This window comes from Pongo abelii, chromosome 8 (genome assembly GCF_028885655.2).
Source record: "Pongo abelii isolate AG06213 chromosome 8, NHGRI_mPonAbe1-v2.0_pri, whole genome shotgun sequence".
Classification (NCBI taxonomy): Eukaryota; Metazoa; Chordata; class Mammalia; order Primates; family Hominidae; genus Pongo; species Pongo abelii.
Genome location: NC_071993.2, coordinates 123,704,998 through 123,731,905, shown reverse-complemented (window position 1 = coordinate 123,731,905; position 26,908 = coordinate 123,704,998). Strand labels below are relative to the sequence as shown.

Genomic DNA, 26,908 nt, shown 5'->3' with positions numbered 1-26,908 from the left:
ACCAATGTGAGCATGGGCGCTAAGTGGGAGCACTGTGGGGGTGGCGCCGGGCACTGCAGCTCTGAGCTCTGTTCCCAGATGAGGGCTTTGAGGGCAGATATCCACCCGTCACCCATGCTCACCCCCATCTGCCACTAGAAGGCCCCAGGCCCGGGAGGAGGAGAGGGAAGAAGACATCAGTGAGGACCCTTGTTGAGTTGTCCCTGACACAAGCTTGTTCCCAACTTTTCTTTGGACCCCACACCCAAGGCCCGTCCCTGCACTTCCCAAGGCACCAGGCCAGGCTCACCCTGAGCCCATGTGTATTCCTGCCAAGACGGTCTCAGGCTGCCTCCTCCAGGCCTTCCCTCTTCCTCTTGACAGAAGCAACTGCCCCAGAGGCCCCCTGTCTGTAGTTCAATCCCCAGATTTAGGAATCTGGGAACCTTAGCCACAAAGCAGTGGCAAAGGACTCCCTTGTCACCAGGCTGCTGCCCTAGCCCGCCAGGAGCTGTGTGCTCACGCCTTAGATCTGATTTACCCAGAATAAATGGAAACAGCTTCCCTTTAAGATGTGAGGCCTTGATTTGCCCCTTTCTACCAATGCTCGGCCTCCTCAAGGCTCACCGAGGCTAGCCTTATTGCTAACTAAATCAAATGCATTCACATTTTAAATACTCGGAGGTTTATTTAAATTTTAATCTTCATTGTTTTCACTGGCAAAAAGAGGAAAGACTAAGTTTATATCTTACATGCTGATTCTTCATGTTGTTCATAAACACAAATTCATGACCATTAGCTAATTCTAGAATAGCTGTTTTTAACTTTTTGTGAGTATAACACATTTTAGGGGGGAACATCTGTTTTTTGAAAGATTGCCTTCCCTGAGAGTTTTTGGTTTCTTTTCCCTTAATGTATCACATCTGCCCCCACACTGCTCTGTGTTCCTGCCCTGTGGCTTGTGGAATTTGCTGTCTGTGTGCTCAGAGGGTCTTCCTGGTTTTTGAAATCCTCAAATTGTTGGACACCGCCCCTCTGAAGGGCAGTGAGGCAGTGGGTTTGGTGACAGCCTCGCTTTACAATGAGAACATCTCTCCCAGGAGATGAGTGCTGCCTGGGGTGAGCCTGGCAGAGCACTTAACCAGGAGTACCTGAAATGCCTGGATGTTCCTCCGTGACTGAAGGCCAGTGGGTGCCACGGGGAGAAATGGAGCTGGTGCTCGGCCCCAGCATCGCAGGGTTTGCTCGCAAAGGATTGAATGGGATCGATAAAGGATACATTTTTCACAATCTGGGACTTAATTTGCCAAAAACTGGGCTAATTTTTGAGAGCTCAGTACATGTCGTATTAGCCTCGCTTGGCTGTATTTTATGAATGCCATTTTTTTAACCATCTAGATGGCTTTAGAAAACCAAATGCCGGCTGGGCGCGGTGGCTCACACCTGTAATCCCAGCACTTTGGGAGGCCAAAGCGGGCAGATCACAAGGTCAGGAGATCAAGACCATCCTGGCTAACACAGTGAAACCCCATCTCTACTAAAAATATAAAAAATTAGCTGGGCGTGGTGGCGGGCGCCTGTATTCCCAGCTACTTGGGAGGCTGAGGTAGGAGAATGGCATGAACCCAGGAGGCGGAGTCTGCAGTGAGCCGAGATCGCACCACTCCACTCCATCCAGCCTGGGGGACAGAGCAAGATTCCATCTAAAAGAAAAGAAAACCAAATGCCCATTACGAGGTCTGCAGCAGGCTCATCTGGAGCCGGTGCTGGGAACAGGAGAGAGGCCCCGAGTTTGGGGAGCCCTCCCAGGCCCACAGCAACTCTTTAATCAAGGGATGCCTCCCTCTCCACTCTAAACCAGGCCCTGGTTTAGAAGAACATGGAGCTGGCCTGGTGTTTGCAATTCTAATCCCCAGAGAAGAAGTTGTTTTGTAAACACTGTGTTCTTTGCTGAAAGAGGCCAGAGGGTCAAGGGTGCTTTATTGGATAACTCACAGTAGAAGAGTTTCTAGGACAATTCAAAATCAGCAGCACCAGCTTAGGGATTAAACAACAACAAAAAATTGGGAGGGGGCAAGGTTGTGGGATGGGACAGCACAGCACAGACAGCGAAGCCTTCCCCTGTAACATCAGGGGCTGCCCTCCATCGCTCACAGTTATCATTTGCTGAGTACTGGGTCTCACACTAGGTGTGTTGCCTTCATTATCACCTACTGTGTGCTGGCTGAGGATACACTGGAGACTTAGTCCTTGTTCTGCCCACGAGGAATTTAAGCCAACTATTAATATCCCCATTTTATGGACGAGGAAACTGAGGCACAGAGGGTCAATTTGCCCAAACTCCCACCTTGGCGGTGCCTTGCCGCCCCCGCAGGTGCCCGTTCACAGCACCCTTCTCATCTCCAAACATTCCATTATTCGCTCTTTCCAGCTTCCCTGTAAATTGTTACATCTCAAAGGCACGAGGGCCTAAGGTCTAAGGGTTAATTTCAGACTGCAAGAAAAGAATTGTGGGGCCGGGTGCGGTGGCTCACGCCTGTAATCCCAGCACTTTGGGAGGCCGAGGCGGGCGGATCACGAGGTCAGGAGATCGAGACCACGGTGAAACCCCGTCTCTACTAAAAATACAAAAAAAAAAAAAAAAAAAATTAGCCGGGCGAGGTGGCGGGCGCCTGTAGTCCCAGCTACTCGGGAGGCTGAGGCAGGAGAATGGCGTGAACCCGGGAGGCGGAGGTTGCAGTGAGCCGAGATCGGACCACTGCACTCCAGCCTGGGAGATAGAGCGATACTCCGTCTCAAAGCAAAAAAAAAAAAAAAATTGTGGGAACTGCAAGCCCCTTAACCTTTCCTGACCTGATTTCTTTCTCCAAACATAGCGACAATGATTTGTGCCCTCTCATAGCCACACAGGCGTCTCCGCCACTCAGCACCTCAAGCCACAGCAGGAGCGGAGGTTGTCCCTGTGTTCATGGAAAAGGCAGCACAGGGGTTTGCCAGGCCCAGACGCGCCACCTTGTGGCCGCAATGCATATTGGCTTCAGCTGGGTCAGGAAATGGCCCCCAAGTCTATTTACCCAGGGTCCATGTTAGGAAAACATACCCCAAATTCCTTGCATCAGACAAAATTCCTTGACGTGGAATTGTTTAACTGAGCGCACTGCAGGCTGTTTGGCAGATAGCTTCCTCCCTGGGGCAGCAAAGCCGGGAAACTAGGCGATTTCATTAACCCATTCTCCAAAAAATGTGACCAGGGTAGGTCTCATTTGAGAGTCTCGCTCTGTCACCCAAGTTGGAGTGCAGTGGCGCACATTTGACCACATTCTCTTCCCTCAGTTTTTTTCACGTGGAAAATGGGGATAATAATTCCACCTAATTCCAAGGGTTGTTGTGAGAATCTCATCAGGGTGGGCTTTTCAGCTGGGCACAGGCTAAGCCGAGGAATAGAGGAAGGCCGGTGGAAATCGCTTTCTCTGGGAAGAGCTGGCTTTGTGATTCCTGACATCGTATTGACTTATTTTGGTTAAATGTCACTAATGTTCCATCCCTAAATCTCCTCATGCTATTGCCTTCACTGACTGCAAATGATCTCTGCTTTTTCATGCTTTCTTACCCGTCATCATTTTTTTTCTGTCGGCCACTAGCTAAGGAACACATACGGCGTAATCGGCAGAGTCGGACCTTTTTGGTGGAGAATGTCATAGGAGAAATCTGGTCCGAGCTGGAGGAAGGTAGCGTCCTTCAATGTCCTTTGCTCTTGCTGGATTTTCCTGTGCTGCTCGCGAAAATCCATTCCCATTTGTCCCTTTTGCACTTTTGGAAAATGTTCAAACTCAGTGTGTTCTAAAGACCACTCATGCAGGGAGAGCTCTTTTGGGAGCTGTAATTTTGCATGTTGTAAAATCAGGTAGGGATTGGAACTGATCAGTTCCAGAGTAAATCTTATGTGAAACGCAGATGATTTTAGGGTACTCACTATGCACGTGGCAGGAAACTGCCCACTAAGTACATGCCAGGTATGCAGCAATGTGTGAATCTTAGATTCACTCACCTGGGTTCTCCATCATCCATGCCTAACCGTCCTCCTGGGCAGATTGCATTCTTTTTGGTCATGGTTAACTCCTGGAGCTGCTGATTAGCAAAACCATTGTGCTAATGAGAAGTTTTGAGGGCACTTAGCTGGGTCTACCTAGTCACCACCCACAAGCTTGTTTCAGATGGGGTTGGCAAACAGTCTGTGTAAAGATGGCTGTTTTTGTGCCAGGTGACAAGTATGTGGTTGTGGACAGTGGCGGTGGCACCGTAGACCTGACAGTCCATCAGATCCGGTTACCGGAGGGACACCTTAAGGAACTATATAAAGCAACAGGTGAGCCCCTGCAGGGCTAATTTTCTTATACCTGAGCCGTTTCCAGGCAGTTCTGTTTTCACTTGTTTCAGATAACTCTCAGTTTTATTCTCTTGAATACCACTAACATGTGGGATCGTAGGCGTTGGAGGATACTAATGTCTGCTTGAAATTGGAAAGCAAAATGCAATTAAACATTCTTTAAAACACAAACCACCACAACTTGGGTTTTGGCCTAAAGCGAGCCTGTTTCAGATCCTGGCCAAGGGCGTTGGTTTCTGAAAATTCTGAAAGGATGAGATTGCAACTTGATGTTGCCTATGACCGTGCTAAGGTGAACTTTCTAGGGAGGCCTCACCTTGTCTTGGATCAAGATTGCCAAACCACTGGCCAAGTGCGGTGGCTCACACCTGTAATCCCAGCACTTTGGGAGGCCAAGCAGGCAGATCACTTGAGGTCAGGAGTTGGAGACCGGCATGGCCAACATGATGAAACCCCATCTCTACTAAAAATACAAAAATTAGCTGGGCATGGTGGTGCACACCTGTAGCCCCAGCTACTTAGGTGGCTGAGGCAGGAGAATTGCTTGAACCCAGGAGGCAGAGGTTGCAGTGAGCAGAGATTGCGCCACTGCACTCCCACTTGGGTGACAGAGCGAGACTCTCAAAAAAAGATTGCCAAACCAAAGAACATGCTGTTTCCCTTTTGGGAGGTTGGAGGGGAAACGATATAATGAGTAATTAGAGGATCACACAGGGACTAGACCAGGCCTGCTGATTTTCCAGCCCCCGCCGTTGGATGTCTTGGATTGGAATACCATGATGGTCCTAGTTAGATAAAATTATTGATTTTTTAAAAAATGTAATTGATTTAAAATAGATTGTTGGCTGGGAGTGGTGGCTCATGCCTGTAATCCCAGAACTTTGAGAGGCCGAGGCAGGTGGATCACCTGAGGTCAGGAGTTTGAGACCAGCCTGGCCAACATGGCAAAATCCCATCTTTACTAAAAATACAGAAATTAGCCGGGCATGGTGGTGTGTGCCTGTATCCCAGCTACTCGGGAGGCTGAAGCAGGAGAATCGCTTCAACCCAGGAGGAGGAGGTTGCAGTGAGCCAAGATTGTGCCACTGCACTCCAGCCTGGGCAACAAGGGCGAAAACTCTGTCTCGAAAAAAAGGAAAAACAAAAATAAAATAATAAAGATTGTTGACAAGATATTTCTGTAGGGAAAAGCTTCTCCACATGGAATGAGAAGCAGCGCAGGGTTCTGAAGTGTAAGTAAACACTTACAGCTGCCGTCCCATTGCTAAGTGGCTCAGAGATGAACAGGTGGGCCTGTTTCTCAGAGTCTGGATTGGGTTTCTAATGGTTTTTAACACCATGGCCTCCCTTTTTGTTCTCAACTCAGGCGGACCCTATGGATCCTTAGGAGTAGATTATGAATTCGAGAAACTTCTATATAAAATATTTGGAGAGGATTTTATTGAACAATTCAAAATCAAACGCCCTGCAGCCTGGGTTGACTTAATGATTGCGTTTGAGTCTCGTAAAAGGGCGGCTGCCCCAGACAGAACTAACCCGCTGAACATCACCCTGCCCTTCTCCTTCATTGACTACTACAAGAAGTTCCGCGGGCACAGTGTGGAGCACGCCTTGCGGAAAAGCAAGTGAGTTGGGCTCATCACCTTGGGCTCTGGACATTCTAGCGGGTGGATCGTGCTGATGGGAGAGAGGAAGGAAGTGTGGACTTCGGGTTCCAATCCTACACACTGGCTGTATGACCTTGGGCAAGGGACTCAACTTCTCTTCCCTCAGTTTTTTTCACGTGGAAAATGGGGATAATAATTCCATGTAATTCCAAGGGTTGTTGTGAGAATGCAATGAATTCATACATGTTGGGTGCTTAGAACAATGCCTGGGACCTGGCAAGTATTATCTATGCGTTTGCTAAAAACAGAGGAACTATGAAAGCAGGGAAGTTTAGTTTTGGCCCCTGCTGTATCCCCAGTGTCTAGAAGAGAACCTGGTATGCAGTAGGTGCTCAATAAATATTCGTGGAATTAATCCAATGGTATAGGTTTCTTGCTACTCTGAGTCCCTTGACTGATTTTGTGTCTCAGCTTGTTGCAAAATGAATATATATAGAAGATGGTTTAAAGCTGAATTTAAAAAAATAGATAAAAATAATAGATTTCTAATATTCTTAAACATTTTAAATATATATATAATATCCATCATGAAATAATGACTACAGACAGATTTACCTATCTATCATATTTCATAATTACCTTTTTCTAATAATCCTTTTGTAAGGGAACATGTCAAACATTTATCCTGTAAAATACCCCACTGTCAAGCTTCAACAACTGTCAGTTCCTGGCTAGTCTACATCCAATTATTTTAAAGCAAATCTTAAAGAGATTAGCATCTCATCTATTTCAGTATGTCCCTCTAAAGGAGACAAGTTTTAAATCACAACCACAATACCATGATAACACTTAACAATTAATAATTCCTCAATATTATCAAATATCTAGTTAACATTAATATTTTTCCATTGTCTCTTTTTTTTTTTTTTTTTTTTACTTTGTATCAACATCCAAATGAGGGCTCTACAAAGCAGCTATCTGATACGCCCCTCGAGTCCCACGAATGTACAGGTTCCCCTCCTGGTTTTTCCTTCACAATTTATTAGATGGCAAAACTAGTAGTTTGTCCCTAGATTAGAGTTTCCTATAATCTAGGCTTTGCTTATCTCATGTCCATGGTGTTACACAGCAGGTGCTATCCCATGGCCTTTTTTTTTTTTCTTTTTGCAAGTTGGCAGATTGACTTAGAGGTGTAATCAGATTTAAGTTTGAATCTTTGGCATATCTGCCTTATGGGTGGTGGTTCCTCCTACTGCATCCCATCAGGGGACACGAAATGTCTGCCCATTTCTCCTTTTGTGATATTAGCAGCCATTGATGATTATTGCCTGGTCCACTAATGCATTAGGGGTGGCCCCGTGGCCACCATCTTGGCCCATCACTCCTTCCTCATTTATTTAGCTAGAATACTCCCAGAGAGAGAAACCTGGCTCCTCAGTGGTTTGGTTGCCCTGAACTACAGCTCACTTAGGGAAGACAGGATAAATAGGTTGGTTTTCAACCTTCATTTATGAGTTAAAAAAAAAAGAAAGAATCAATTTCCTAGTATCCGCCAAAGTGTCTAATGAATTTTTCCTTTTGTGAGGGCATGAGGGGGAGTATCATTAAGAATTTAAGGATTTAAGCATATTTGATGTATTTTAAACCATGGCAGTTCCATCCTTATTGACACCCACACTGTCCCATCTCGGCCAGTAGGAGCCTTCTCACATTGGCTCTGAGTCCCTTTGACATGACACTTGTGGTGGTTGACAGTGTCTTTGCCTTCTTGTATGTGAAGACAATCTTGACTCATCTTGTACATTCCCTACCCCAGGCCTGGAACTGGCCATTTCCCTAAGAAGCCCTGGTTCCTTTTAGTGGAAGTGAAAGCAGATTTCATGTCAGGTCTTCTTGCCCTTGGAGCAGGGCCAGTCTGGACCCTCTTACTGGGCTGATGTTCTCTGCCCCGTTGGTCCCCCACAGAGGGCACCTGTCCTCTGTGTGGAATCCCAAGACCTACCTGCACAGTTCTGGGGCCTGTCAACCCTCCCACTAGGTAACAGGCTGCAGCCAGCTATGGGGTCATTCCATACCACACCGCATTGTCCTTTGGCCTATGCCATGGAAAGGATTCCTTTCCAACACGTTCTAGATTCCTGCCCAGCATCTAGAACATGTTGCTGGGAAGCTGCTGGTGTGCGCTTTGCATCAGGGACAGAGGCGCCATTTGCTTGGCCTCTGAGAACAGGTGGGGCACGCCCTGTGGGTTTGGGGAATACACAGTCCCTGGCATTTGGTTACTGCCAGAAAGTTTCCAGAACGCTTTCACAGACATGGTATTTAACTTTTCATCTTTACAACAACCCCCGTGAAGGAGGTAAGGCAAGTGCAGTTATCCTTGACTTCCAGACATGGAGACCGGGCTTGAAGAAAATGGAGTCTAATCTGCCCAGAGTCCCAGAGCTCCGCAGTGGTGGTGGCCAGGCTAGAGCCCCATAATCCTGGATTCCTGTCCAGGGCTCTCTCTGCTCCACAATGCTGCTTCTGGACAGAGACCATGAGGGCCACCTAGTAGAATTAGGCTTACTCTGTCACCTGACAGGTGCCTGGAGGGCTGAGGACACGCACCTGAGCACACACATTTGTAGCCGCAATAAACTCGCCAGGGAGCCTTTAACGCACTTGAATCCACATATTGTTGGGTTCAAAGTGTGGTCCTGCAAAAGAGACAGTGAGCCCTTTATCTCCTTGTCTTTGCACTAGACTTTGCCCTCCACTATCCCAGGGGAAGGTCGGTCACAGCCAAACTTAAGATACAGAGAAGAGATTACGTCTTAGCTTTTGAGCTTCTAAGGGTCCAGGTCCTGGCAGTTTAGGGTTTCCAAAGGTGCTTTTGACTTTCAACCCCCTTTCTGCCTGCTAAGATGTGACAGATGTTCTGCCAGGGCACATGTCTATGCAGATAAGCCTGGGTATCGTGTAGACCCTCACTGCCTGCTCTTCTCCATGCTATGCTCCTGCAGTGTGGATTTTGTGAAGTGGTCCTCGCAGGGGATGCTGCGGATGAGTCCAGATGCCATGAATGCCCTTTTTAAGCCGACCATCGACAGCATTATTGAGCATCTCCGTAAGTATCAGCCAGGGCTCGGACACTCGGCGAGGCAGAGCTGAGAAAGAGGACGGGCTTTTCCAGCATCACCAGCTGGTGCCTGTGGAGTCAGGTTGGCCTGGATCTGGGAGCCACAGGCAAGGGCCCTGCAGGACTGGGCAGGGCTTGGGCACGTATGGGAGAGGTTACTGGGCATAGGCTCTGGATCCCTCTCCTCGTACTGCAAAGCTGCTGAGAGCTTGTCTCACCCAAGCTTTCTGTTTGGCCTCAAAAGTCAGGGAGCTGGTAATGACAAAGAGGAAGAATTAAATAAACAAAACTTTAGAACAACAAAAAAGATCAGAGAGCTGGAAGCTCTGAGGCAATGTTACCTAAGAGTGGCAGGCCCTAGGAAATGCATATTCTTTGCTTTACTGGGACATGTTAGACATCCTCACCCTGCTAGGGGAGAAGGAACTGTTGTGTGAACCAAAGGAAGTTCTGCAAGATGGCAAATGGAATCTGGCTATGTCATTAACCTGCTACATTGGTGGCAGTACCCAGGGACACATAGCAAACTCACCGGTGACCTTTTTCAGTATCCCGTCCCCCGCCTACCAAATCAGACTCTCTAGGAGTGGAATGGGATTTTTATGAAAATCAGAGAATTCTATTTATAACAGCCTGCCTTGACTTACCCAACAGAACCACAGGTTTGGAGAGCTTTAGGAGTATTCATTTATGCAAACCAAATTCTACTTAAAATTATCACCATGTATCTGTTAAAATGCATTTCTACTTAGCAGCAGCTCTGGCTCTTATTCCGGAACATATTGGTGTGCAAACTCCCTTTCTTTAAAAGACCAGTTCTGCAAAGATTCTGTTCAAGGAGCTCAGAGTAAGTCTGCCCTCCCACTGGCCCAAGTGGCCTTGTCCATTCCCCACAGATGCAGGCAGCCCAGTTCCCCCTTCCTTGCTGGCTTTTGGTGACAGGACATTCTCCCTGCCTCTTCCCTTCCAGGGGACCTGTTTCAGAAGCCCGAGGTGTCCACCGTCAAGTTCCTCTTTCTGGTGGGTGGCTTTGCTGAGGCGCCCCTCCTGCAGCAGGCGGTGCAGGCTGCTTTCGGGGACCAGTGCCGGATCATCATCCCCCAGGACGTGGGCCTCACCATCCTCAAGGGCGCCGTCCTCTTTGGCCTGGACCCCGCGGTCATCAAGGTGCGCCGGTCGCCGCTCACCTACGGGGTAGGCGTGCTGAACCGCTACGTGGAGGGCAAGCACCCGCCCGAGAAGCTGCTGGTGAAGGATGGCACTCGGTGGTGCACCGACGTCTTCGACAAGTTCATCTCTGCCGACCAGTCTGTGGCTCTGGGTGAGCTGGTCAAGCGTAGCTACACCCCGGCCAAGCCCTCCCAGCTGGTCATTGTCATCAACATCTACAGCTCTGAGCATGACGACGTCAGCTTCATCACTGATCCCGGGGTGAAGAAGTGTGGCACGCTCCGCCTGGATCTCACGGGGACCAGTGGCACCGCGGTGCCTGCCCGGAGGGAGATCCAGACCCTTATGCAGTTCGGGGACACCGAGATCAAAGCCACAGCCATTGATATAGCCACTTCAAAGAGTGTCAAAGTTGGGATCGACTTCTTAAATTACTAACCCTCCCGCCCCGCTGCCTGCCCCCTTGGACTCAACTTATCCGCATCTGCTGACCTCAACCTTGACTGTTCTTTCCCTAACCTTGACCCTCACCATTGCCCATGTGAATTTCAGCAGGGAAGATGAGAACAATCAGGGCTAGAAATAATTAGTGACTTTTGAGGGCACACTGGAGTCAGAAAAACAGAAATTAAGATTAAGGTTGAGGCATAGAAAAGTAAAGGATCCCGGAGGAGCAGCTAGTTTTCATAGGTACAAAAGTGGTGAAACGGCCACGGAGAAGGGAATCAGTACATTTCTGCAGCAGTGGTTGCGCTGCTTTGCACAGATCTCCGTTATGTAGAATTTAGCATGCCCTATTGCTGTCTTTCTAGATTTAAAATGAGATCTTTGAACCAGGAGGAGATCTTCATCTGAGACTTTTCTTTCTAAATTTTTTGGATGGCCATCAATATAAAATGCCACCCATCTCCAGTTAATTTCTTTTCATCATCATGTGATTAAAAGTGGTGATTCAGTGGGAACTGGGAATGTTTTTAGATGGTGGTAGAAGGCTGCCTACACTGGGCACTGTTTTAGATTCTCATATAATTTAAATAGTAAGGAGGCTCAGGGAAGAATAACCATAGCCTTGGGTAATCCACTAGGGCTTTTGCGAGTAGGAGAGCTGATAACTCACATTCTTAGCAGGTGAAAACTTGCCATGATGGAAATAGATAGTGAAGAGTTACTGACGTATCCCAAATTATATGCTGTGATATAAATTCCCAGCATGCCCAGCCCTGATTTCTGAGTTCATAAGTAACTCTAGTGAACCTTAGTAGGAATTCTGGGTAAGAAAATGAGGTTGCCATTGGTCTTGTTTGCATCACCAAGACCAGACATCCAGAAGAGCCCCTCACCTTGAAAAGCAGACAGATTTTAAATTAACCCCCTCCTTCCCACTCACCTTCATCTCCCTAAGAGTTTTGGCCATTTAATTCCACATTTTGAAAGGAATACATTGGTGAAATTTGGGAAGAGAATCTGTGCTATGCAATGTTTCATTAAAGTCTTCAGTTTTTCAAGTCTCTCTAAAAATAATTTGTAGATCTATACTTGATATATTAAGTCAGTTTTTTTTCACCGTAGGCCTGTGGCTCACCTGCATCAGAATTGCCTAGGTGTGTGTTCAAAACAGGTTCCTGGATCCGGGCCCTTTTTAACTGAGGCCGAGTCTTGGAGAGCGGCACCAGAATCTGCCTTTGTAGTGTACACCGCATTGTGGTTCAACTGAAATTTGAGAAATACTAACCTGAGATTTTGTGGAAGTTCACACACAGACCACACCCCGCACTCTGTAGGTGTCCCCTTTGGGCTCCCTTAGGAAGAGGGCTTCCATGTGAAGGTGACCCCATACCTTGCCCTCTTGGTCAATGGGATTGGGGCTCCACCTGGCTTGAAGATGGCACTTTTAACCCTCACAGGAAGGGCCAGGGGAGGAAAAAATGGCAAGAAAGTGACACCAAGAATGGAGCTGACTGAGGAACCAACTGGAGGGTCTTCACTCTCTCCTTCCCCACTGTACAAAACCAGTTTTCGGCAACATTCAGGAGCCAAATGAGGAAAAAGAATCAAGAATCTGACTCACAGCCCATCTGATCTGTTCAAAGCTGTCTTTTCCACCTGCTGAAATTCATTAAATCAATGGAGGCATGCATAATGAATGGAGAATGAGTGAACTTCCAATGCAACTTGGATTCACAAACCCATTATCATAGCCAATATGCAGATTTTAAACAGCATTTCACATTTCATTTGACCACGTCTTCTTTTTCACATCGCCTGCCGCAGAATTCCCTACTAGAATGTGAAACAACGAACAAACCACAGAACTAGAGAGTGCTGGTTAGTCACGTAACTTAGTAGTGGGATTGTGTATCCAGGCACAAAGGTGTCTTTGCTAATGTTCTCTTGCTACCTGCCCTGCTTCAAACACCAAATGGTATGGGTCTTTCTTTGTTGCCAGCCATATTCTACAAATAAGACTTTTCAATATAGTTATGAGTAATATAATTTTATGTACATATAATGTTAGAATATTGTACAGAATCTTTGTTTCTACGATGCGCTTTTCTTGTTTCAAAAAGAGGAAAATGCTTGATTTTTGTTGATGATACTTTTGTTACTGTCCTTAATTTTCCATAGTTTGGTTTCTTAATTGTGCTCACTAAGCATCAATTTGTGCTGATGCCAAGCTATGGACTATGTACGCAAGACCGAGCAATAGACAGAGGTGCCTAGGGTCAGAACACACTGAACACACATGGACCGCCTGGATCAGGAGCCTCATCAGACTCTTCTCCTTGCACATCCTTCCCAAACAGTCACAGATTCCATTGAAAGGAGCAGATTCTATCAGTTCTTCTGTGCAGACTTTAAGAGCTGAACGTTCTGGTTCTGGAAGCCATGTGACTGTGCAGAGCAACCTAAGAAACCCTTTGCGTCCTGAGGGGTCGTTGACCTCTCCTTCTGGGTCAGAGCAGTCACTCTGAGGGCAAAGCATGGTCCACTGTGTGTGATGTTTTCAGGATGCTAGGGTCAAAGAAAGAAACCAAGTGGTACATAAGCCCAGCTTTTCTGCTGGGCTAAGTGTAAGTGTGAGTAACATGGTCAAGCCCCTCTTTTTTGGGCTAATATAAAGCCTTTCCTGCCTTGCATTAATGCTATCTCCCTGTGTACTGTTTCTCTTAAATGAGCAGATAGAAATCTGCAGCGTTGGCAGATAGGTGATGGAGAGGATGATAATTTTATCTTCTGGCCACAGAGCTGCAGCCCCAGTTGTCAAAGTCCTTAAACGAAACCCCCAAATCCATCCCTCCTTCCCTACCCCCACTGGAATATTCTAGAATAAGAGCACTGGATAAGTACACTCGAACACATTTTTCTAACCTTAGAAAGTATCTACAAAGCCTGTTGTCTTGACCCATTACTCAATTGTCCCCGGCATATTATCTGATATTCACGTTTCTTGGAAGCAGAATCATCAAGGCTTTCCTTTGTAACTGCCCTTTCCGTACACAGCAGGCATGAATAAATGCTGAGTAACAGACAAGTTACAGACAGGAGAGGAAAGAGGAGGAACCGTACAACTGTTTTTGCAAAATGATGGCTGAGTCCAGATTATAGAGGTTGCCTTACCCTTAGAATGTTATTTAGACCAAGTTTAGCTTTTAGAGTCCAGGTCTGGTTAATTGCCAGGATAGCAAAGAATCGCATGCACCAATGTAAACAGGAGTCAAAACGCATTATTAGTCAAAGATCGAATTTCACATTGTAGAGATGTATAGCTGTGATTAAGCTGCATATGTATGCTGGGAAACGGCTTAAGTGGATGGCTAGTATAAACGTTGGCCATAATGTCACACCTCTCATGTGCTTGAAATATGGACCAGTATTCTAAAATATCAGCTATTGGGGTCTCATTCACTACAAGATAAATTCAAACTTCACAGAACTTTACAGCAGTTCACCACCAGACAGGATTGTGTCTGCAAACTCTCTTGTCTTCACAGACGCCTAATAAAGCAAAACTCTGAATCTCATGTGGCCCAGAATTTTTTTCCCCCATCCTGGGTTTGCAAACTGCATGATGGACACATCAGTACTGATCTCCCTGTCTACCCCATCTCAGGTGGTGGAGAGAGTTTCAGTTTTTTCCAGGTGCTGTAAGTTTTATTAAGCTATTCTAACAAGACTAGGCCCTGTGTTTGCTGGGAACCAAGGTCCCATTGATGTGCACAGAGCCCCTTTTCTCTGGAAGAAAGTGGTCTAGCCAGACGGAGGGCAGGTAAGCAGAGTGACCACTGCCAATGCCACTGCACCCCAGTGTAAGTCATTAAAACACGCAGAAGGCCTGGCCGGGATCTTGCCCCTGGGCATCCCAGCCGTCACGTGAAACTGGCTGTGTCCAGAGCCTACACCTGAGTCGCCCTCCACAGTTGGCTCTGAAAGCTTCCTGATGGCCCGAGGTATGTTCTAAATGGGGTGATAAAAGAGAGGTATAAATGGTGGTCGGCTCCACCAGCCTTCATTTGCAGTTTAATTTTCAGAAAAGTAGAGGTAGGGAAGGCCGGGAGGTGCAGCAAACAAGCGTGTCCTGGAAGTACCGCAGCTTCACCGTCATTTTCTGTAAAGGGAGCAGCCAGCACATGCCCGCCCCCACAAAATCTGGTTCATAGGGCGGACATCTTGGTGGGTTTCAATCCAATGAGAGGAAGTCTGGGTGTCCCCCCAAGGGTGATTAGAAAGAAGGATGACTCACCTTCCCCAGGTGGACAGCCACTCATCTCTGCCTTCACCTGTCTCGGCCATCTGAAAATCTGCCCCTCCTAACAGGAGACAGTGAGGGAGGGGCTGCCCGGCCCAGGAAGCTCCTGTATTGGAGGCGCCAGGGCCCCCAGGCCTCGCCTCCTCCCGCCCACTGCCGGCCCCGCCCCTTGTTCCCGCCCACCCGCTTCCCCGGCCAGACCTGCAGGCCCAGGCGCCGCAGTGTCTACACCCGCAAAAACGCCCGCTTTGACCTAGAGCCCTCCGCATATCCTTCCCCTGGCTGGGGCAGCCAAGGCGTGGAGGACAGCTCCGAGACCAGATGTTTACTGCGCAGATGCCCGACTTTACACCAGGGTCCGGGCTGTGCCGGGCGCTGGGGGAAGCGCCCACCTTCCAGGTGGGACCCCGGAAAGAGTGGGGGAGGGGCAGGTTGGCGGCGGTGGGGCCTTTGTGCTCCACGGGGTGAGCGCACAAAGGCCTGGTGGAAGGCAGGGATCCTGGGCGGCCGGGCAGAGGCCAAGTGGGCACCGGATAGCGCCAGCCCCGCCCAGGTGAGCGCTGAGGTGGGATTGGAAGAGGATGGCTAGGAGCGGTCCTGCTGGTACTTTCTACCCACTCCTAGCCCCCCTTCTCAGGACACCCTGCCCACCTCCTCCAGGCAGGCTTATACCCCAGCTGATGCTTTTGGGCAACATATCCTGTCCCTGAGAGTTTAGAGGTCATCTGTTCACACCCCCTTTCACTCTGGAACCCTGAAACCAGTTACCTAACCTCTCTGTGCCTTATTTTTCACATTTATAAAATGGGGGTTCCAACAGGAACTCATTCTTAGGGAAGCTGTGGGGATTAAAGGAGAATGCGGTTCTGCTGCAACCACATGGGCATGGCCAGTGTTCCCTGTCTGTTGCCTTTTTAAATTGGGGAATGGGTGTAATATAGCATTTATATCATGGGGCTGTTGAGAGGATTAAACAAGCGTGGAAAGCTTTCAGAAAAGTAAGCAGGTGGTCAGTATGGGTGGGACACGGTCTCACAGCCAGGGCTGTCTGACTCCAGGCCCAGTGCTTCCTCCCAGGAGCCGGGTACGTGATGCCAGGGGTTAGACCGGCCTAGACGTGGCACAGTCCTCACTGCTGTCAGCCTGGCGGGGGCTGAACTGTCTTAACAATCCCCATCATTGCTGACTAAGCCATGACTGTGGCCATCCCCTCCACCCTGAATTCTCTTCTTCCAGCCTCGAAGGCATTTCTTTAAAGAGATGAACTGGCTCAGCAGGGCAGGACTTGGCAAGGCCTCAGCCCACCTGGGGGGAATGACCGGCGATGCCCAAAGAGGGAAGATGTCTTATTGCAGAAACAGCATCCACATAGACATGTTTCAGTGGAGCCCCCTGAAGCAGAGGGTGGCCTCTGCTTATCCTCCTTGGACTCCATGTCTGCCTTTTGGGACTTCCTGATTCCTTCAAGCCAGAACTTCTTCTCCCTTGTGCCTGTGTGTGTGTGTGTGTGTGTGTGTGTGTATGTGTGTGCGGGTGGGGGGAGGCTCCTGAGCATTGCAGGATGTTCAGTAGCATCCCATCCTCAACTTCTGACAGCCAAATATGCCTCTGGACATTGCCAGATGTTCCAGGGGTGATGGTGGGGGCTGGCAAACATCACCACTGCAACCTGATTTCACCTGGATCAAGAAGGGGATCTGGGGATGTGCGGGCCTCATCTCTCTCCTCCCCTGAGGCTCATGAACCTAACACAGGGGCTTCTGGGCTTGCTCAGAAGCTTTGCATTTCCAGCCTCTATCATGTTTCACGGCCATAGTGAGTACAGTCTACAATTGTTGGATGGCTGGAGGTTGGATGGAGGGGAGGGTGCTTCCAGGGAGAGGAGACCCTGGTAGGTGTGATCTACACAGTTATCCAAGTTAACATAAAAGGTGATGGGCCCTTGGTAATAGGTCATTGGTTTATGACTGAAGCCAGCTGTGTCGCTGGCTTTGGGTAAGATGGTGGTGCTGCCTCTCAGCCCCAACCCCTGGCAGTCATTCTTCCACTCCCAAGAGCTTGTGCACACTCAACAGTAATTACTTAAGGCAGTGACTTTTGATGAGACCATTTCATTCCCTCTTCCCTCCACTAACAGAGAGCGAAATCATGGAGCCTTCCAAGACCTTCATGAGAAACCTGCCAATCACACCAGGCTACAGCGGTAAGTGTGGATGTTCCCTGCAGCTGTGCCTGGCAGGGGAACCCGGGTCCTGGTCTCTGTCCCTGCCTTGACCCACTGTGTCTGTGCAGCCAACTGGATCAGTCTAGGCGCTCTAGCTTTTGAGACATGCATTGAGAGCATTCCATCGCTGAAGATGGCTGATGGCTGGGTTCTGAGAGGCAGAACTTAAGACCACATGTCCCAGAACACGGCCTGGTATACAGAGGAAGCACTTAATGCCTGTTGAATGAATTTGGACCAGGATAGACACAATGTGATGAGGATAGACACACAAATAAGTAGAGGCCCTGTCCTCCCCAGGTTGGTTTTCTCAAGTCCTCCACAAAGGTTATTCTTGTGCTCCTATCCTTTCCTGCATCCCCTAAAGGAAGGCTGGCCAACTGCCCTGGTCTACCTGGGACTGCCTTTGTCCTGGGACTGCCTGGGACTTTCCTTAACACTGAAAATCTTGCATTTGGGAAACTCCTCAGTCCTTGGCAAACCAGGACAATTGGTTGCCCTACCTAGAGGCTATTCCTCCTCAGGCTTCTGGGCTACTGAGAACTTACTAAGTCACATCCCTGTGGGTGACAAACCCACTGGTCCCCACAGACCCTTGGCTCTCCCATACAGCTGTTCTCAGGAGGAGTAGTACTTGGGCGATATCCAAGGTTGCCCAGCCTCACCCTGGTCCTAATGGCTGGTTGAGAATAGACTTTGGGTTCTAACAAGCTGAGGTTCGAATCTCTGTTTGGTCACCGTAGATGAGACTGTAAGTAACTTGCCTCTCTGTGGTAAGTACAACATTCTATAAAATGGATGTATTCATTTTGTAGGACCACTGCAACAAATTACCACAAACTATGTGGTTTAAAGCAATGGAAATGCATTCCCTCACAGTTCTGAGGCCAGACGTCTGAATTCGAGGTGCCCGCAGGGCCATGCTCTTTCTGAAGGCGCTAGGGAAGGATCCCACCTTTGCTTCTTCCAGCTGCTGGTGGCCCCAGTGTTCTTGGCTTGTGGCTGCATCTCTCCAGTCACTCTCTTCATTCTCACATGGCATTTCCCCCTTTGTCTCTGTGTCTCAAGTCTCCCTCTTCTTTCCTCTAGAAGGACATCAGTCATCAGATTTAGGACCCACCCTAAATCTGGGATGATCTCATTTTTAGGCCCTTAACTTAATTACATCTGAGAAGTCCCTATTTGTAGATAAAAGCACATTCACAGTTACCAGGGGTTAGGACTTGGATATATCTATTTGGAGGATACAGTTCAACCCACTACATGGGATACCATAAGATTGTTGTGAGGATTAAAGGAGCCAGCATACATAACCTATTTTAAATGTCTTGGTCCTTAGCGAGACTCGATAAAGGTAGTTCGTATGCTTATGTGTGTGCATATATGCACTAATATAAAACCTAGGCAGACCAAAGTTGGCCCTGATGGCAGGGAAACCACTGTGGCAAAGCCCCTAGGGTCTTCATAATATTAGGATATCTTTTAATCATCCAAGGGGTGGGGAGTCTGGGCGATGGATGGAAGGCTTCCAACACTGTCAAGATTAGTTTAGTAATTAGATTCTTCCAGAGGGGGTTATTGTAGGGCTCAAGGGATGAGGATTGCTACTTTCAACTCTGAAGCCAGGTTTTGTTTTCCTGGAGACCATGGCAAAAATGTTGGGTTTCCATGAGGAGAGAGATTTATTTATTTATTTTGCACTTTAAAACCAAGTTCTTAACCAGTTTTCCTCATTTGTTCTTCAAAAAAAAAAATATGATTTTATTGTGACAATATTATAGTACTTAGGATTCAGCCTCCAGTTTAAGTAAATAGTTGTGTTTTACCCATACTAATTGTAATGATTATATGTTACTTGGTGGGAAATGGTGAAAAATTGTGCTAGGGGTGGGTCTTGCAGATAATGAATTTACCTTTTTGTGTAATAGGGCTCTGCTTTTAATAAGCCTGCAATTTCCTGATGGTCCGGCAAGAAAGATCCCAAATTGCATTTGGGAAGTGTCGAGGAAAATAAGCTTTCTCTCTAAAAAGATGAATAATTTCAATTACTCCTTAGACTATCATTTTGGCCCATTAAATGCTTTCCCCATTTTCCGTCAGGCTGACATCAGGGGCTCTGCTATTCAAAGAGTATTACTGTCATCGCCTTTGTTGAAATGGGCCTTCCCTCCCCAGCTCCAAGGTCATTTTTTGTGGCCTTGGGAGGGCCCAGCCGCAGTGGAAACAACAGCACTGGTTGTATTAATGGCCTTTGGAAAAACGTAGTGGTGTTGGCTGAGGAAGAAATGCCAAAGGGTGGGCTGAAATGCTGGGGAGTTTAGGCGGGCTCTGAATTCCTTGCTGGCCAGTCTTGCTGAATGCTGTGATTCCATTCGGCTCTTGCAGGCTTCGTGCCGTTCCTTAGCTGCCAAGGAACATCCAGGGAGGATGACATGAACCACTGTGTGAAAACCTTCCAGGAGAAAACACAGCGCTATAAAGACCAGCTGCGGGAATTTTGCTACGCAGTGGCCACTACCCCGAAACTGAAGCCTGTCAACTCCGAGGAGACGGTCCTGCGGGCCCTGCATCAGTACAGTCGGCAGTACCACCCCCTGATCCTGGGTAGCAGCGCCCTGAAACCATTTCCCCTCATCCCTGGTCACCCGTGCAGATTCTCATAGGCCAGCTGAGCTGCCCTAGAGCACCCAGAATCCCGCACAGTTCCAAATTCCAGGGGTCAGCGCCAAATGCAAAGGCTCCATTTCTTAAAATGAGAAAGATACATTTCTTTTTCCTTTTTTTCTTTTTCTTTTTTTTTTGGAGACAGAGTCTCATGCTGTTGCCCAGGCTAGAGTGCAGTGGTGCAATCTTGGCTCACTGCAACCTCTGCCTCCTGGGTTCAAGCGATTCTCCTGCCTCAGCGTCAGCCAAGTAGCTGGGACTACAGGTGCATGCCACCATGCCCGGCTGATTTTTGTATTTTTAGTAGAGATGGGGTTTCACCATGTTGCCAAGGGTGGTCTCGAATTCCTGACCTCAGGTGATCTGCCCGCCTCGGCCTCCCAAAGTGCTGGGATTACAGGCATGAGCCACAGAGGCTGGCCAGAAAGAAACATTTCTAGGGGAGGAAACACAGTCCTGGTTAGGGAAGAGGGTGCTGGTCTGAGAACTAGGAGACCCTAGGCAAGTCACAAGTTTTCAGGCCTCAGCTTCTGGATCAGTGGAAAACATTTTTTAGTTGCTTTCTCTGTGCCATGGTGTCTTTTTACAGAATGCAAATATGTAAAGAAACCTCTCCAGGAGCCCCCAATCCCTGGCTGGGCAGGCTACCTGCCGAGAGCCAAGGTCACTGAATTTGGCTGTGGCACAAGATACACTGTCATGGCCAAAAACTGCTACAAGGACTTCCTGGAGATCACGGAGAGGGCCAAGAAAGCACATCTGAAACCATATGAAGAGTGAGTCTGGCTTGGGTCCGTACCCCAGGCACAAGATCAAAGGGAGAAGTGCAAACCCGGGACGGGGGTTTACCAGATGTCCCCATCCCAGCACTAGGACTATTTGTGTGTGATTTGTCTTAGAAAAGGTGCCTCATTTGTAGTTTCAGGGCTTCCCCAGTAGGCAGGTGCCCTCTGCTCCCGACCTGTGCTCAGCATTCCCCAGCAGCTCTACCTGTGGTCTTTGCTGGTTTCCAGGGAGGGGATGGGAGTAAAAACCAGCAGGGCTACCATCCTGGCAGTGGCTTAAGGCCCAAGGGTGCTGAGTGGCCTCAGCTTTCTCTTCTGCGAAATGAGGAGGATGATCTTTACCTTTAGAATAAATTGTAAGGAAATAACATACCATGTTCATATATTTACTCTTATATTTATGTATTGTATTTTATTCTATTTATTATTATTCTATTCTTAATAAAAGGTCCATAACTTTGTGACTTCTGTTCTTGTTTTAGAATATACGGAGTTAGCTCCACAAAAACTTCTGCTCTGTCTCCAAAAGTTTTGCAGCATGAAGAGCTGCTGCCAAAATATCCTGATTTTTCTATTCCAGGTGAGGAGGACTGTCTCTTTCCTTCCTACTACCGTTTTAAAAACGGGATGAAATGTTTGCAGTGGCCTTTCTGCTTAGCTGGGCCAGCTCCCTGCAACTTACACGGATGGTTTCTCTCCTAGATGGAAGCTGCCCTGCCCTTGGAAGGCCCCTGAGAGAGGACCCCAAAACTCCGCTGACATGTGGCTGTGCTCAGAGGCCAAGTATACCATGCAGTGGGAAGATTTATCTAGAGCCACTGTCCTCCGCAAAGTATGCAGAAGGCTAGAAGCGCAGAGTCTCCCAAGGAGGTGAACTTTAAGTGGGGCTTCCAAAACCTGCCGTTCTCATGTTGGAATTACGCCCAGTGAGCAATAAAGAAACTTAATAACAAGAATTTTTTAACTGCCGCCTGCATCCTGAGTGGTTGACAGTTGCATGTCATTAATGATAAAGACATTTTTTTGTCATGTGGGGAACAAACAGGCTGCTTCTCCGCATGCTGAAGTTTCTTGTGCGGGGTTTTCTCCAGGTTATGTTGACCATGAGCTAGGGTTCCTAACCCCCGAGGTAACACTGCAGCCAGGCCAGGATCTTCACTGAAGACCTAGCCCAACCCTCTAACCAAACAGTCGCTGGGTCCTGGCATGTTCCTGACAGTGGCGCAGACACCACGCCCACCCCAGCCCTGGTTTTTCAGAATCCCAGTCCCCAGGAGGGTCCAGTTGGCAGATACCAGCTATATTGGTGTGATAGGGCTGCCTCCACAGAGTCCCACAAACTGGATGGCTTAAGAAAACAGAAATTTATTGTCTCACAGTTCTGGAGGCTGGAAGTCCAAAACTGGGGTGTTAGCAGGCCCCTGTTCCCTCTGAAACCTGTGGGGAATCCTTCCTCAACTATTCTTAGCTTGCTGTGTTTTGCAGCCACGTGGGCATTTCTTGCTACTAACTCCAGGCCCCCAGGTGCCTCTCTGCCGTCACACGGCCATCTTCTTACAAGGACACCAGTCGCACTGGATCAGGAGCATGCCCTACTCCACTGTGACCTCATTGTAACTTATTATACCTGCAATGACTCTAGTTCCAAATGTCACATAAAGTACAGGCACTAGGACTTTCACATGGTTTTTTTTTTTTTTTTTTTTTTGAGGGACATAGTTCAAGCCGTAACACTGGATAACATCATCTTGCCACCAGCAGGCACCCTGACCTCCCTCAGCAACCATCCGCATGCAGAAGAAATAAAAAACAGCTCCTGGGACAATGAGACCATTGTCATCCACTCAGAAATGTGCAGAGCCACACGAGGCAGCAAGCTGGGCCTGGGAGGTTTTTTCCAAGGCAAGAATTTTCACCTGGACATCCTGGGCTCCCATAGAAGTCAGAAGGTCAGAGAACTTTGATGAGAAAAATAGTTACATCATTGTTTTCACTAATCTCCAGGCGAAATTTAGTATTTCCTTCCTTGATGAATGTAAGCAACAAACCACTGCAGGACCTGTCACCTTAGCCTGAGAGCAATCACAGATGTTTTTGTATCACGTGGCTCTGGCTGCAAACAGCTGGAATGATGTTAAAGCTCATCTCTTTATAATCATGGTGGTTATTACAGTGACTATATCTACTCTCTCACATATTGTTATTCAGTATAAGAATAAAGAAATGGCTGTTTTATAATATTGTTCTTTTTAATATTTTGATAATATTTCAATATTGTTTCCATTGTAATCTTACGTATTTTGCTTTAAACATTTGGAAATATTGTTCTGACAAGAGGCCCACAGGTTTCACTAGACAGCCGTGGGTCCCCACCACAAGAATGGTTAAGAACCTTTGTCCAGAAAAACCACCACGAATGTGTGTAAAGGGAGATTGTCACACAAAACCAGATAACGACACCTTCCCCACAGGGTTCAGGATTATGGTACATTTCATTACTTTTAAATGATATGATGGAAAAATGGTGTTATATAAAAATAATTAGGATCCCATACATGAAATAGGCAGGTCATAAAACTGCACAATAACACCAGACCTGTGTGTGTGTGTCACTCATACACACAAACTCATACATACTATAATCCTGCTTTTTGTTTTTAAAAAAGGGTGGGGGGGCACTCACCTATAATGCTAGCAGTGGTCATTTGGATGATGGTCCTATTGGTTATTTTTATTTGTTTATTTATGCTTTTTTCAATTTTCCATAGCCAATAGGTATTGTTTTTATAATCAAGAAAAAAAGTCATTAAAAATCCCTATTTGAATTAAAAAATATTTTAATATTTTAGAGATTAAATGTTTAAAGAAAGGTCAGGTACAGTGGTTCACGCCTGTAATCCCAACACTTTGGGAGGCTGAGGCGGGTGGATCACCTGAAGTCAGTAGTTTGAGACCAGCCTGGCCAACATGGTGAAACCCCCATCTCTACTAAAAATACAAAAATTAGCCGGGCATTGTGGTGCATGCCTGTAGTCCCAGCAACTCAGGAGGCTGAGGTGGGAGGAGCTCTTGAACCCAGGAGGGAGAGGTTGCAGTGAGCCAAGATCACACCACGGCACTCCAGTCTGAGCACAAGAGTGAGACTCCGTCTCAAAAAAAAAAAAAAAATGTTTAAAGAAAAAAGCCACATCTCAATAGAAGGTAGCTGGCATTCCCTTCCAAGGGCTGAGGCAAAGCTCAGTGAACTGTCAGGATTTTTTCCCAGTGTTCTGAAAACCCTGAAAGAGTTAAAACCCACAATCTTGGAAAGGAAACGTGGAGCTAGATCTCCCCACTGCCAGGATAGGGGGGTGGCCCAGTCTGCTGGCCTCTCAGGAATGACAGACAGGAATGGATGTCTGCCTGGGCCCCTCTCCCAAACAGTTTGCAGATAGCTCCTAGGGGCTCAAGGTTATTGGGGGTCTTTGCCCATGAAATTAACGGGGTGTGAGGACTGAAATGACCCCTTGCAACTGCCCTTACTCCCATCCAGGGGATCTTATGGTGCATCAATATTTAAGTCATTGACTAATTCATTTTGTACCAACTTTTAAAAAATGATTTGAGATGTAAAACTGAAACAAAACCAGAAAAAACAACAACCCAGTGATAGAGGTAACAAAATTGAATAAAGGCAATTTAAACAATTCTTTAACAGTATCTAATTATTCTACAACTTCATGATTAAGATCACCGAGTTCAACGTTTAAATCTGTAACTCCCTTTGTTTAAGCAATTCCGCATTGCAAGTCTTTTCCTTAATCTTTATCCTTTCTGTTTCTCCCTAGCCTATATTTTCTGGAGTGTCGTCTATTGGCGGGGGAGGTAGAGAGGTGATTTTACTGCTCAGCAAATTATCATTATTAGCACAAGCTGCATCTGTAATGAGCTCATTCTTGCCACTAAAAACAATTTTCATTACCTGATAAGAAGATTCCTTGGGCCAACTTGGGCCTTTTGTTGGGATAGTTTGACCTCCCTGGCAATCAAGTGCTCCTTTGGGGTCACCTCTTCCTTTTTCTGTGCAAGAATTGACAGTTCTCTTTTTTTTTTTTTTTTTGAGATGGAGTCTTGCTCTGTCACCCAGGCTGGAGTGCAGTGGCACAATCTCAGCTCACTGCAAGCTCTGCCTCTCGGGTTCACGCCATCCTCCTGCCTCAGCCTCCCGAGTAGCTGGGACTACAGGTGCCCGCCACCATGCCCGGCTAATTTTTTGTATTTTTAGTAGAGACAGGGTTCACCGTGTTAGCCAGGATGGTCCCGATCTCCTGACCTCGTGATCCGCCTGCCTCAGCCTCCCAAAGTGCTGGGATTACAGGCGTGAGCCACCACGCCCGGCCAAGAATTGACAGTTCTCTTCACAACAAGTGTGGAGAGGGGATGCCACGGTTCTCTGTCCCCACTCCCCATCCTGCAGAGTGGTGGCCAGCTGGCTATAAGTGGGACCTTAATCATGGCTTTAACACAACTTTGCTCAAGCACAGCTGTGAAATGTGTGGACAGGAGTCAGACTCCCTGAGTTCATATCTCAATTCAGCTTTTTTTTTTTTTTTCTGGCTTTGTGACTCTGAACACCTTCCTTAGCATCAAATTCCTCTTTAGCATCACCTCTTTAGCATCAAATTCCTAGTTTGTAAAATGAAGATAACAAAAGAGTCTACCCAGTAGTGTAGGCATAAAGAGTAAGAGATTAGGTAGGTGGTCAGTCTGGCCCACACATGCTCAGTAAATATTGTTATATAAATTACATTTACCATTCGGGTAAAAGGAGCTGGAAAAATTGCTGTAGCTGACATGCACTGAGAGTATTAGGGGTGACGTCTCAGAGCCCACATAGTGACTTACTGGCAGAACAGGGTTCAGACTCCAGAGCTCCTGGCTCCTAAAGAAGTGCCCTCCGCACCATGGCAGTTTTCTTCCTGGGATTCTCCCCTGTGAGGCAAGCAGCACAGGTGTGATTAGCTAACAAGGAAAGCAGCAATAGCAGCAGCCAGTGAGTAGAGTGCTTGCTTCCGCTCAAGCTCTTTATCTGGAATAGCTTATTGAATCAGGATAAATCAATTTCATTTCATAGGTGGGGACACTGAGGCACAAAGGGATTAAGCAATTTGCTCAGAGCCACACAGATAATAAGTGGCAGAGCCAGGAATCGAACTCAGGCAGTCTGAGGCCAGGGTCTCACACTTAACTTTCATGCCTGGACTGCTACATCCTGTGGATCTCTTCAGTAGCATGAACTACTACTAAATGGCTCACGGTTTCAACATTGAATCAACTTAGAAAAGAGATGAAAGGATAAGCAAGGAACACAAAAGTATAATAAATGTGCCAGAGTCAGTATACTGGGGTTAAGGATGCCAAGAGCTGGGCTTTGGGGGGTCCTCATACCGGTCTGTGCTTCGTAACTGCCAAGTAATCTGGAGCAAGAAACTTAACTGCTCCAAGCTTCAGTCTTCGCAGTTATAAAATGATGGTAATACCTTCCTCATGAGGCTATTTTGGAAGATTTAATGAAATAACTCACACAAAGGGCTTAGCATGGCATTTTGCAGGCATAAAACTTGCAGGCCTTCCGTTTCCTGTTGACCACAGTGAAAAGCACTAGAAGACAGCAATAGCGACAAAGGCGAAGGCTGAAAGGTTCACTAGGGATGAAGACCCTTGCTCTCCCTGCCCTGCTCTTAGGCCTTGCTCATCCGACCCCTGTCTCACCCCAAGAATTTCAAGAGCCAGGGTCTTGAGTCCTTTCCCAGATGGCCTCTGGTTCCTTAAGCATATTACCTCTCCCCAAACAATCCAAAGTTCCCCTTGGTTCCAGGTCTAGAGTGAGCAACCCATGAGTGTGAGCTATCATTAGGGGAGGTTGCCCAGGCAGGCAGACCCCATCCATCTGCCCTCTCCTTGGCAGCCTCTTGTTTTTAGCTGATAGGGCATGTGGAGGTGGGGAAGAAGAGTGTGGGGGGGTACACCAGCTTCCATCCATATTTAGATTCAAACCAGATTTGTCTGGATTCTCCAAAGACTAAGAGGGAGCCTGCCCTCACTTCTCTTGACCAGTCTGTGGCACCATGAGGAAGGGGCACCAGGCACTCCGTGGTCTAGGGGAGCTGGGCACCCAGCCCAGTGTCCTTTACATCTCATTTCTGATGGGTGCTATCCTGAAGTACACGCAGAGGCCACTCTTC

The 26,908-nt window shown here is 47.5% G+C and overlaps 2 protein-coding genes across 13 annotated transcripts in view; both read left to right on the top strand.

The window, feature by feature from the left end:
* HSPA12A (heat shock protein family A (Hsp70) member 12A) overlaps positions 1 to 14,286 on the top strand; it is a 180,516-nt gene extending 166,230 nt beyond the window's left edge. For all 6 annotated transcript variants that reach the window (XM_024254313.3, XM_024254318.3, XM_024254316.3 and 3 more), the window contains 5 exons: positions 3,621 to 3,707; positions 4,241 to 4,345; positions 5,733 to 5,991; positions 8,979 to 9,082; positions 10,065 to 14,286. In XM_024254313.3, the coding sequence (XP_024110081.2) occupies positions 3,621 to 3,707; positions 4,241 to 4,345; positions 5,733 to 5,991; positions 8,979 to 9,082; positions 10,065 to 10,702 (1,193 nt within the window). In that variant the 3' untranslated portion in view covers positions 10,703 to 14,286. The remainder of the gene's footprint in view (positions 1 to 3,620; positions 3,708 to 4,240; positions 4,346 to 5,732; positions 5,992 to 8,978; positions 9,083 to 10,064) is intronic.
* Positions 14,287 to 15,186: 900 nt separating this feature from the next.
* SPMIP5 (sperm microtubule inner protein 5) lies at positions 15,187 to 22,922 on the top strand. Of its 7 annotated transcripts, none has more exons than XM_063727774.1 (8): positions 15,491 to 15,564; positions 16,248 to 16,826; positions 17,149 to 17,214; positions 19,621 to 19,839; positions 20,489 to 20,675; positions 21,167 to 21,264; positions 21,387 to 21,610; positions 22,396 to 22,922. In XM_063727774.1, the coding sequence occupies exons 2-7, from the start codon at positions 16,715 to 16,717 to the stop codon at positions 21,530 to 21,532; spliced, it is 828 nt and encodes a 275-aa protein (XP_063583844.1). In that variant the 5' UTR covers positions 15,491 to 15,564; positions 16,248 to 16,714; the 3' UTR covers positions 21,533 to 21,610; positions 22,396 to 22,922. The 7 variants fall into 7 exon arrangements, with proteins under 7 accessions (XP_063583849.1, XP_063583850.1, XP_063583844.1 ...); XM_063727777.1 differs by having other exon boundaries at positions 15,509 to 15,564; positions 16,248 to 16,347; XM_063727776.1 differs by having other exon boundaries at positions 15,541 to 15,614; positions 16,248 to 16,347.
* The last annotated feature ends 3,986 nt before the right edge of the window (positions 22,923 to 26,908 follow it).